A 12,750-nucleotide genomic window follows, 5' to 3' on the forward strand; every position below is an offset into this window, starting at 1 on the left:
ATCTCGGCAGACATCATTCTGTATGTTTTATCACAAAATCTTGACTCATTTGGACACGATACTGTCATGACAACCCATCCGTTTTTGGGGTTTTTTTGGGCCCAACTAATCCGAATAGTTGAGTTGAGCATTTGATGGCTTTGGAAAACACAATCATGTGATGTATAGCCAGCTGTGGGCTCGCACAGAACATATTCTTGAAAAAAAATATGTTAGGGTTGACTTTCCTTTTAATGACTTCATTTCAGTGCTAGAATTGAAATATCTGTTGAACAAAGGATGAAGTCGATTTGAGCAAAGGTGGCCAGCATCCTGCCCAAAAAAGTAATTTTTGTCAAAATATGACTTGATGAACTTTGGAACATATTCATGTCTTACATCCTGCCCAAAAAATGTATTTTTTTTTGTCAAAATATGACTTGATGACCTTTGGTGGAACATGCGCATGTCTTCTTTTCGTCAACTGAACGTACAGCATTTCATTTTGTACCCCGTTATGTTGATTAATGAGTTGGAGTATTTTCAATTCTCTACCAGGTGGCCAAAAGATTTTCCCTTCTTAGCTATGCTTACAAGATGTAAACGTTAACTAACATTTTTTTTTTTTAGGAGGGTCTTGTATAATACCGGAATCAATACAACAAATAACTGCAATGAAGCCAGCCTGTGGGCACCCAGCGGTTCTGCAACAAGATGGTCAATGACGCCCACTAGTGAACAAGTTTGAGTTTGCTCTTGATAGTGGAGTACAGGCTGGAATTCGCCCAAAAACAAAACAAGCCTTTTCTCATCCACAATTCTGCGACAACGTTTTATGGACTGATGAGACAAAGATTTACGTTTCCGAAAGTCACGGAAAGGCGTTGAGAAAGATGGATCTGTGAAACTTGGTGGAGCTAATGGTGTGGGCAAGCATGACAAGGACCGGCTCAACAAACAATACATTGTGGCAGCAGCTCAAAAGTCCTACAAAACATTTTGTCCGCCAAAAAAAAAAAAAAATGCTACCAAAGTGATTGTGTGATCCTTCAGTGACCTCAAACAAACAAACAAAACAGGACGAGAGTTCATCAGGGATAAAAACTGGTTTGGGGCTGATCGAGTCACACTCCACAGTAGAGAAGAGACTTGATGGGAGGAAGCCCGCACCTTAAGTCTTACTCATTTTAGTCCAGGACGCGGCGATCAATCGATTGCATCAGGCCAAGCCGTGCGGTTTCACAGTAGATTTGATAAGTTGTTAAAAATGTGACTTTATTTTTACCGGGGAAAAATCAATTCAAATGGTTAAAAAAAAACAAAAAAAAAATGTTGGTGTATGGCTAGATCACCCAGCACTGCTTGAATCTATTTTGAAGCGTTTCAAACTCTAACTGCAACTAAAGCAGATGTAAATATGTGGAAACAAAAGCTGACTTCTTGTGATAATATTTTTGGAGGGGAGTGTACGGTTCTTGAATTCAACATTTCAAAAGGGCTGAACTATTTTTACTGCACAGCTAAAGTTTCTGATTGATGAGCTACAGAGATTATGTTCGCTTAGGACTCGGGAAAACAATTTCTTGTTTGGATCCTAATCAAAGCAAATTTGCTGCCGGCAGTGGCTTCAATGTTGAGGACATGAAAGCACGATTGATGAGCGCCTCATTTGCCAGAAAGCCAATTAGTGTACTTGGGAAAAATGACAATTTGTGTTTTTTGAATGGTGGCAGTAAGCCAAGACGTGTTAGATCATCGACAACTCACCTGTAGATCTTGTATCTGGTGGTGAAGCCTTGTCTGTTCTTCTCCACAGAGTCGATGTACTCTGGAGCGTGGTGGAATGGCCCCTTGTCAGACAGCAGCCAGTCCAGCGGGCCGCCGGGCTTGTCGTTGGGCAGCGCGGCCGTTGCTGCTACTCGCACGGAGCGTAAACAAAGCCAGCAGAGGAGGCTGAGGCTGAAGAAGGGCCATCGAGCCATCAGAGACCAAAGGAGCTGCTGAGGGGTCAGGCTGCCGCTGCCGCTGCCGCTGCCGATGCCGCTGCCGCTGCCGCTGCCGATGCCGCCGCCGCTGCCGCTGCCGCTGCCGCTTCTGATGATGACGATTTTGGAGGAGACGGCGCTGGGGCAACATTCAGCAGCCAAAGTCTCTGTTTGCGAGCTGGCTCGTCCGCTGGTTGAGCAGAAAGTCCTGCATCGCCTCGATAGCCCACAAACACCTGAATGAAAGAGATACGCGGGTCAAGATCAAGTTCAAGGCATTTGGATGAAGCACAAATGCAGATATTGTCATGACAGCGATGCCTTGCTTTCATTGCCTCCGGTATCAACAAGACTTTCTGATGAGTTAGTAATGACGTAGGTGTGGAAGTTGCCAAAGAAAAACGAGACAATGTGCATGAAAAGGAAATGCCTGCATTTCAGACCATCTCCTGGTCAGACTCATGTCTTTCTTTTTTTTCCGTGCCAACATCTTAACCAACCTTTCAGATGTTTCCCCTTCACTGGCACATTGCGCCGGAATGTGCACGTGAGGCGTTAAGTCCCGTTATATTGTCGTCTTCAGCTAACAATCTATCAATCCGACTCAGGCATCTGACTGCCAAAGACATTACCCTCAGAAGAAAAACAAAAATCAGGCAACGTGGGACGACGGCAGAACGTTGTGGATGGATACAACAGCCAAATGATGTTGCAGTCCTGTGATACAATTGCCATTTTCTTTTTGACCAGATGAACTGGCACAGTTTCTAGTGAATGTAAACAACATAGAGTGTACCACTAGTTGGCCAAAGTGTCCATTGGGAATGCGCCGCACATGCCTTTTAATGTCTTCAGTTCCCTCAAGGATGTTGTGTATGGCAGCAAAGCGATTGGCCCTTCCACAACAAATTGTAAATGCATGTGCAGCAATTCCACTGGACATGCAAATCTTTGTCTGGTTTTGGACTCATGTCAAGTCCAACGCGCAGCTCAACATGAACACATTGAAATCACCTATAAGGAGGTGTCAAGAAGTCATTTGTTTCACCGTTTTTGGAGCAATGATGTGAAAGCCAGTTTTGGAGTCCTAATTGATCTCATTTCAATTCATCTTGCACTTGTGAAAGTAGGCAGGAGACAAGGGAAATGAGGGCTTTTGGGCAATCTTATGAAAACCGAGACATGCTTCATGTTGCACACTGCATCAGCCCCAAGCTGTCCCTTCTGTTCACACTCCATACTCTATACAATGAAACTGCATGTGATCCAGGTGGTTCCAGTGGGGATCTCACAATGTCGTCAATATCGTGATATTACGATATTAAAATTGCCACGATATATCGTAAATCTTTTTAAAAGCCCAAGTTATTTTCCATTTGTGCAGTTCCACTCTGGTGGTTGGTTTATTAGTTGTTTTTAATTTGATGTCACCTAAGTTTACGTCCCTCGCTAATCGCCAAATGAAGAGGAACATAACACATTTGAGCTCCTCCAAAAAAAAACCCAAATTGAGCTGATACACAGTGTGCGCGTGCATTACCAAGTAAGTGCCTCAATATTAGGTGTTCAGCCATTGTAGGTCATTATATATATATATATATATACATATATATATATATATATATATATATATATATATATATATATATATATATATATATATATATATATATATAATGACCTACAAGGTGGATAATGTTAAATGTACTATATGTATAATTAGGACCACAGCCAATTAGCATTGTGTAGAGACATTTGCACACAACTTCTCATGTTTGTTTTATGTGTATTGTATTTCGTGTCCGTGTTCTACAGAAACCATAGCCACACAACCACATTCGACAGATTATGGCCCACATGAACAAAATGATGTTCTAACCCAAAAAAGGTCACATAAATCAGTCATACCGGCACACATTTAGCGACATCTTTGTCGGCCCGCTTCAGCAAAACACCGCATTGTGAACTATCATGAGCTCCTATTGGCTCAGCAGCGCAAAGTATTATTTCTTTGTGAAGGCTACTATGTTCAAAAACAGAATATTGTGATGTTTTTTTTCCCCAACAATTCTCTTTTAACTCCTACGCTTGTGTAGACTTGGTTGTGTCAGCGTTCAATAGTGTATTCCCATCGCTAAAGGAGGAACATATGTCTCAGGAGACGTCGGGCCACGCTCTGCTTGAGCTCAAGATTTGCATATTTCTGTCTTGACAGCAAGTGCGGCGGCACTTTGGACAACATGACAGCTCATGCAATTACAAATGAATTCATTCTAATGTAAGACTTTTGGATGGCTGTGAATGTCACTGTGGCGACGGCCACGGTGAAGCTTGGTTCATGCGGTGTCAAGAGTAAACCATTTTAGTGCACAATGCGTGGCATGTTCACTTGAGAACAGAACATAGCGGTCATCGGAAAGGACTCTGTAATCCGATAATCTAGCAGGCAACAGTCCAAAAAGGTGATGTCGGTGAACAATCAGCTGTTCTACGCTGCTCTCTCGCGCTCGTTTCCTTCCACGCAAACGCCTTTGTCGTCATGTTTCTGCTCATCCCTCGTCAAACCACCCACTTGCTTCCTCCTCTGCATTCTGGAATATCTCTAAAGCCGCCTTTTGACTCACATCCCGCATGTTTTCTCTGCAATCTCTACGGCAGTGCTGTCTGCAAACATTCATCATCCTCCGACAGGTCCATGCCAGCTTCATAATCACATTATCTCCCAACAAAGCCGTCGACTGAGCCTTTGTTGTCAGATGCCTGAGTGATATCGGAAACACAACAGTCTCCGTTTACAAGGGCGCGCAATATGTCACCATTTCAATCGCATGCAAAATGCTTTTCCTCCAACAAGATGGAAAATGTGCCCGCTTGAGCAGCGTTCACGCCATTCCAAAACATCAAATGAATTATTGGGGGACTCGGTTGGATGACGTTTTCAATTCAAAGCATTCAGAAAAGCACACATCGGGATCCACTAAATCCACTCAGAAAAGACTTTTTCGGAAGAAAGGGAATTATCAGTGGACTAAGAATACCTTGTATATAAACAATCTCTTCTAAGTGTTGGCCAGATGAATGGAGTCATCTCCCACTTTCTTCATTTCTTGCAGCAGTTCCTGAATTTTTGGAGGTACCCCCAAAATGTCAAGTTTCCTCCAGCGATTTTTGCTTGCCAGCTCCATTGTTGGAGCTTGACTCTCACATTTTAGAGGGCACACTGAATTGACGAGATAATTCCCAGGCCTAGTCTTTCTTGAGAATTACAGCAGCCGATTCATTGGAGACGGTGACAAACCCAAACATTCAGCCTCGAAACATCTGCTCCATACATTGCAGGATGCCAAGCTGGCACCTGACTGTTTGCGAGGGTGCGTGCGGGTGTACGTGGAAGACATCACAATGATTAAGAGAGGTCAGAATTCAGGCCAAAATAGATCCTGGAGCAAAAACATATAATAGAGGCTACAGACCTTTTCACACTGCACTTATCACAGCTCTGCGTGGTCTTGACCAAACCGTTCATTGTGTATGCGCCATGCTGCAAAAGCTGAGAGGTGGGAGCATATCTTGGCACACGCAACCAGAAAGATGTTGGCAGAGTGATTTTAGAGTGACAACAGCAAAAGATTTGGCCGGAAATGTACAGTGAAAACAGCATGGAGAAAATGAGGGAAAGAAAATATTGTGTTGTCCCGAGGTATGGGAAACGAGACGATAATCGTAGTGCTGTGACGTTGTATAGAAGGCAGAGCGATGAATGGAAATTGCCAATACTTTGAATGTAATAGATCATTTAGCACCGCCATAAATCTGTGACAAGACAACAGCAGAAGTTGTACAGCCCTTCGGGAGATGGCAGACATGATTAAAACATTTCATTAGAATTCTTTCAACAGGATCCACTTTGTAAGTTGACTGCGAGCAAACCCCAAAACCATTGTAAAAAAAAAAAAAAATGAAAAAAAGAAAGGAAAACAGGAACTGATAAACTTTACATCTTCCCCTCTGTGCTGACTAATGAGTTTTTTTTGGGGGGGGGCCCTAATTAACCCAGTTATCTTTCCGGCAACAAGCGTCGACAATACCTCTCATACCAGTGCCCAGGGTAAAACAGTCTTTGTTGAGTTGCAATATGGCTGCCAGTTGTCTCATAAACAAATACAAAGAAAGCGCTCCCATGGTGTGTCGGGAGAGAGACATCAAAGACAAAATTGTCACTGTGTGGAGGCGCACGAATGTTCATGAATAAACATGGAAAGATCAGATATCTGCAAGTACGATGAAAACACATCAAAAACTTTTAAAAAAACCTGATGTGGACAGCAATTTGTATACGGCCTGAGTCCTAGGCCAATTGTTTCCCCTTGGATGAAGAGAGCAAGTGTCCCAATGGACTCTGCACGCACACAGCACTTTCAAGAAGGTGAGGTGCGCTAACTTCCGGTTGCCAGGTAAACGCTTAGTGCAGTGATGTGAACGACGACTGCATCAAACTCTTCGACAACGTATACTCGCTGTCTGCTGGAATGACGTCAAGTTGCCATCAATGACGCGTCACCCTTCGAATTACTCAACTTATCCAAGGATCAGCAAAGTGATCAAAGGCGAGCCTTTTGCAATTTCACGGTAGGATGCAGTGTTTTGTGTGTATGCGGTAGACTTAGCACGGCTTCATCTTTGCACAGCTTCATCGTTGAGACACTCTGCTTCCTGCACTTTAAAACCAGCCACACCTGTAAAAAAGTGTGCTACATGAAGATTGAACAGAAATTCAATAGAAAGCTGTTATTTTACCGTGCAGAGACAACAAAATTAGGGCTATAAAAACATCAAATTTCGGGATGGTACGGCAGCATCTCGCGGTTAATGTGAAGTCTAAAATTTGGACTGGCAAACTTGCTTGAATGTACTTGCGAGTAACCTTGGATTTGGTTATCAAGTGAAAAAAAAACGAACAAACAAAAAGAACTCCTCATTACCAGTACAAAAATATTAAGGTCATCTTTGGGGGGGGGGGATACCAAACCTATTTGCATCTGAGTCTCATTAGCACAGGTTTGTTTGTGTCTGAATCTGACGATGGCTAAATGGGTGCACATCCCCACTTGGGCAACAATTGTGGATGAATCATTGAGGGAGTTTCAGGCAATGGATCTTTTTGGGGCGGTGGTTTAATTTGTACCTTTGGGGAAATGAATTTATGATTTGCCAAAAAATTGCGCAAAAAATGAATGCAAAATGACGATCCCCATGAAAGCTGCATATCTGCACATGCGCGTCTTGAAGTGAGTGAGAAGAAAACATCCAAGTGTCAATTCATCAAAGTCAAACGCTTGCGCTGCCGTGGTGAAGGAACAAGGACAAATGTTGCACTACAAATGGCAAAAAAAAAAAAAACGCATTTTATCCCTAATGTTATATTGCATGATGACACACATGGACAAATACAACTGCAGTTAGACTTGTTTGTGCCAACAGAGACAAAAGTATGAGTTTCGGACATTCCATCCAAAATTCGGATTGGGAACGTAATTGACATTGCCGTCACTAAGTCTTCAGGCATGTTTTCTGTCTGGTGCTGGCCTCTTTTCACAGCCCTGAAAATGAAGTACATGAACTTTTGCTGAGTGTCAGCAACTGTGGAATCCCCCCCCCGCCTTCATCCAAGAGACTCCATTTGAATGCCCAAGTCAATCCCAAATCCCCAAACGGCATATTTCAGTTTGCAAATGTTCTGTTAGTGTCAAGCACAACTCATCTAGCCCATTTTCACTGCCCTGCTTCCAAAAATTGTATAGATTGAAGACAAAACAATTCAGTTTGCTCATTATCATAATATAATGGGCTGCAGATAATGAGCAGAAGAGTGAAACACCACCAATCTTGTTCCCCTCTTTTCATCCTTATATTTGTGTTTTTTCCCCTTTCTTTATCTTCCTATGTCAGTCTTATTACAACTCCCACGTCCCAGTAAATGACTTTAAAGTATTGCGCACTGGTATCTCTCACAGCATGCGCTTCATTTTACACATCAAAGTTTGTTTACAGATCTTTCCTCCGCAAATGTGGAAATCAGCTTGAAGTTAGGCGGCACCGCTGGGATCCCGGGCAAGTCTGCTCAATTCTCTGCCTGTGACGTTACTTGAGGTGCAACTGTTGGATTGAATGCATTCGATGAACTCGGGCTGCCAGTCTTCAGCTCCATTCGCGCCGTAGGTGGTTACATTGTTAAATTGCATGTTAAGACGCGCCTGCACTGTTACGGCGCTGTGGACAACGGTGGGCAATATTTCAAGGGAGATCAATGCATCGTGTCCAGGGAAAGACGCCTCCCCAAATATTTTCACACTTGGTTTTCTTGGTGCCGTTTTTAATCAAGTTGTGGGTGGACAGTGACAGTGCTTTGCTTGTTCCTAAGCCTTTGTTGGTCGCTCTGCAGCCAACAGCCAGGCACTCAACGTTAAACCGTGAGAACAAGAAAGCCTCTTAGGCCTGCCCTTTCTCCGTTAGCATTGCGAGCCAAGAGACGTGTACTCCCTTCCGGATCCCGAGTCATTTCATAAGCAGGTGGGGACGTGGATACATGACAACCCGACCACCTTTCTTTTCGTGTGGGGAAGGGAGCTGCTACGGGGCCAGAAATCTCTCATGTCCTAACAAGAGACAGTGTGCCTTTCAGGCGTGTTGGTCACGGTCAGGTTGAGCCGTTGAGTCTCGCGGAATGGATGAGGACACCGCCACTGCTGCGGGCCAATAAACAATCTGACGCTTTTCCAGACTTGGGCCAAAAACTGGCAAGTGGCCGTGAAAATGAACAGCTGGGATTGAGAATCGTGCTCCAAAAGCATCCCGCTCCTCCTCTCTGAGAGCGTGAGCGCTTCACCTCAATAGGATGCTTTCGAGCAAAAGTTCATTTGCACATATTGCACCTACTGCGGCCTAGAATTGGACTTGAAATGGTATTGCTTGCCTTCAGGACCTTTGCTCATCAAGTCATGCTTCAACCTTTCCACAACTCATGCCATCTTTCAAAATGAGCCTCAGGGTAAAGTGGACAAGTCGGGGATGAATGGAACTTTATCGAGACTCGAGTGCATCATAGAACGCAACGTACCGTGTACTGTACATGCTGACGAACGGTGCAATGTGTTGAGGTGGCAAATCGGCTTTGCACAGAAATGTTGGGAATGTTTTATGTTGTTTTGTGTGTGTGCGGGAGGGGGTCGGGGGTGGGGGGGAGAAATTCTGCCCACCTTGTGTCCACCTTACAAAACACGTCACAGTAGGTCAAATATTTGCCATGAAGATGCACAATGAAAACAACGAGTGTACATTATGAAAATATGCTGAAGGTTTTCGTTTTTATCGTCCAGGATAGACAACAATTCAACAAGCGCTGTACACAATACTCACTGCAGTTAGGAGAGTCTGCTCAAGTTCATGCTTCCCATTATAATACGCAGCTGGATTTCAACCGTGCAAACTCATTTCACTCGTCCTCGCTTCAGTGGATGGCCACGAAGAGAGACAAGGGGGGGGGGGGGGGCGGGGGAAGAACTCCAAAATATGACTGGTAAGCACTCAGGGATCCGGGTGGGGGTTTGGGGGGGGGACGACAACGCCGATGCTGATGTCTCCGACTAATCCGTGGCGCGGTTCTACACCAGTGAGAAACTTTGAGAAAGCCGGGAGCAAGTCGGCATATTCACAGTTCCTAGAAGCACAAGCGTTTACCTTTCTCTAATGACTTGACAAAATGATATCATCCGCCCAGCGATGTAGTCAAGATCAGAGCAAAGTGGACGAGGACGAGGGAGAAACCCAAGCGCCAAAATGGGGATGAGCTTCACCACAGATGTGCAATCCGACAAGGCGAACGAAGGGCAACAAATCCAATGCAATTCCAAGACGACGTTGTTGGAGCAACCTGATCCGCCTGCTCCGCGCGAGTGTGAAGGAGGGAAGCACAGCAGCCGGGCCAAGTGTGCAGAAAGCGCCCGGGTGCACCTCCCTTACGCGTCTGTCGCCCCCCAACCCCCCCCCCCCTCTCACTTTGTCACGTGGTTCACGCACACAAGACGCCTTCTGTGGGAGATTCGGACACAGGCGACGTGGCGAGAATGAAAGCGAGAAAGCGTATTTTTTTCCCCGTTTTTTTTGTTTTTGTTTTTTGTCAATCGTCTCGCGCGCCGCTTTCCGTTCAGCGAGACGCACCGGCGCGCGCAAAAGTCAAACGACACACTTGTCACAAATGAGAACGCTGCATCTATTTAGAATACTGATCATCATCATCTTAAGGATGGCTGCAGTGAAGACGAGGACTGTTATGCTCGGTCCTGTCCTCTTGGGTTTGGCATCGCGATCTGTTCAAATGGCCATAAAGCAGAAAGTGAAAGGAATACCGGCTGACACTTTGAGAATGCTTCAACAGCCAAAACGATTGCATCAGAGTTCAACCTTACAAAACGGAGCACTGAGTCCTGTGTGATTTCACGACTCGTCCAAAACAGGTTGCTGCATGAGCCACATTTGAATTTGTCGGGAATACATCTTTCCCCCATCCATCCATCCATCCATTATCTGTACCGCTTATCCTCACAAGGGTCGCGGGGCGTGCTGGAGCCTATCCCAGCTGTCTTTGGGCAGTAGGCGGGGGACACCCTGAATTGGTTGCCAGCCAATCGCAGGGCACACAGAGACAAACATCCGCACTCACAATCACACCTAGGGGCAATTTAGAGTGTCCAATCAACTTACCATGCATGTTTTTGGAATGTGGGAGGAAACCGGAGTACCCGGAGAAAACCCACGCAGGCACGGGGAGAACATGCAAACTCCACACAGGGAGGCCGGAGGGAGGATCGAACCCACGACCTCTGAACTGTGAGGCGGGCGTGCTAACCAGTCGACCACCGTGCCGCCATCTTTCCCCCATTTCATATGAATTACACTTGTCCCGCAGTAAGCCACAATATGTGCTCTTGCCTCACCATCAAGCAGTGTAGCCTGATTTCTGCCACCGAATGCTTGGTTTAGTTAGAAGACAACCTCGCGCACCGGACGCCTGTGGGTTATTCTGCATGTGTAATCCATGCATTTGCTGAACAACACAATCGGATGAAGATGCAGACGAAGAAACAGTTTTGAATCCGCAAAAAGCAATCCCGTTTTTCAAGTCTACGGGCACATCCGCCTGAATGGCTTGCTAATTAATCCACTCCTGCATGAACCGCTGCCATTTAGTATGCTGTGCGGACGCTGCTGTGGGTGTCTGCTTACCAAATGAACTTGCCCCGCTCTTGGGAGTTCCGTCAAATTCATGTGAAACAGCCTCTGTTTGTTTTCCCTTCCATTCTTATTACGATGGTGCTGCGAAATGCAATGGCTCTTAGTCATAACAATGTCATGTTTTTTTTAAATTGATTTCATTTATTTATTTACGTTGTTAATTTTAGTGAAGCCAACAGAAGCCTTCAGCATCGACAGGTCAACCAATGCAAGCACCAAAAACATCAGTGAGGTGACAGTCACGTCACTTTATCTTGATTCAAATGATGTGGACAGAATGAGGAGGTCAGCTGGAGGTTGCGGGGCCAAAAAAAAAAAGAACAAAACAACGCTACCTTTGGTGTGGAGAAAAACATTCCAATCCGATTCTGGGTTGACGAAAGGACCCATTAGTCATTTAAAGGTTGAAAAAAAAATAGTGCTGTCTTGCATTCTTGGCACAATTGAAGCCATTCATTTGCTTCTCTCCGCTGTGCTTATGCTTGTGACGCCACCAGCGATTTGTGTCCGATTGGGACGGAAGCATGAAGACATGCTTGTCTTTGATGAACCTAGTCTTTTCTTTTCTTGCCCTGACCTAAATGTGAACTGTGAAGAAAATGTTGATGAAATCCCAAATGTTGGGATACATTTTGGTAGTTTTCGGATACAAAAAAGATGACATGATTTTCAATTTGTCACGTTCATCTGTAAATCATGAGCGAGCACTACTCGCTGACATTTTGTTTGTCGTGCGCTGTCCATGGTCCTGAACAAAGACGTTCACTTTCTTTAGAAGGACGTTCCAAGTCATAAACACTCACTTAATTGTGATACTAGTTGAAATCATAAATATGCCACAACCATTGGTTCCCTAAACACTTAAATATCTCAAAGCGTAACGCTAAATCATACTCGGTTCATGTGTCGTAATTTGAGAAACCGTTTATTGCCACCCAGATATTTTATTGTTCAATACAACATGTTGAAATGTGTCCAAATGGTGCCCCATACATTTGAATGCCCTTCACGCAATTTGGAGTGCTTTTGAGACAAGTTCTCCCTCGTGAACCAGCTGGGCTAAATCTTTCTGCCACAGCGGGACCCTACCGAGCCTACCCGTCATGCCGCCAAGGCCCCGGGCCAGCGTGGATGGTGTGGCCGTCAGATGACAGAGTCACGGCGCTGACAAACACACGGCAAGAGCAGCTGACGACATACTAAGGGCGCGTTTGGAAATTGACTTCCCTCCAACCATTTGGAAACTCAAGAGCGTTGTTCAAATGTGCCGTCCGGTTATCCGGCGTGCCCCAAAAAAGGAGCGCCAGCTCCAGGTGCTCCAACTGGGGAGCCGATGCGCCCGGAGCAGCAGGCGGTACGGATGGAAGGCCTTCATGCATCAGCAGCCGGTCGATTTCTATCTTAGGCTGCGTTCGGAAAACCAACAGGAGGGGAGCCTCCGCCCTCTGCCGCTGTCCGAACGCGCACTACCAGGGGCGGGTTTCGGCGTCAGGGC

The 12,750-nt window shown here is 45.2% G+C and overlaps 1 protein-coding gene across 2 annotated transcripts in view; it reads right to left on the bottom strand.

The window, feature by feature from the left end:
* The window catches only part of LOC147139359 (BMP/retinoic acid-inducible neural-specific protein 3-like), a 30,087-nt gene extending 20,160 nt beyond the window's left edge, over nt 1-9,927 (bottom strand). The window contains exons 1-2 of one of the 2 annotated variants that reach the window (XM_086047738.1): nt 9,702-9,927; nt 1,747-2,200 (exon numbers count right to left, since the gene is read on the bottom strand). In XM_086047738.1, coding sequence (XP_085903864.1) covers nt 1,747-1,961 — 215 coding nt within the window. In that variant the 5' untranslated portion in view covers nt 1,962-2,200; nt 9,702-9,927. Of the gene's footprint in view, nt 1-1,746; nt 2,201-9,380; nt 9,511-9,701 lie in introns of those variants that run through there. The other variant, XM_086047739.1, reaches the window with a different exon arrangement.
* Nucleotides 9,928-12,750: the final 2,823 nt, after the last annotated feature.

This window comes from Filicampus tigris, chromosome 12, assembly GCF_054856515.1.
Source record: "Filicampus tigris isolate MCC_2025a chromosome 12, RoL_Ftig_1.0, whole genome shotgun sequence".
Lineage (NCBI taxonomy): Eukaryota > Metazoa > Chordata > Actinopteri > Syngnathiformes > Syngnathidae > Filicampus > Filicampus tigris.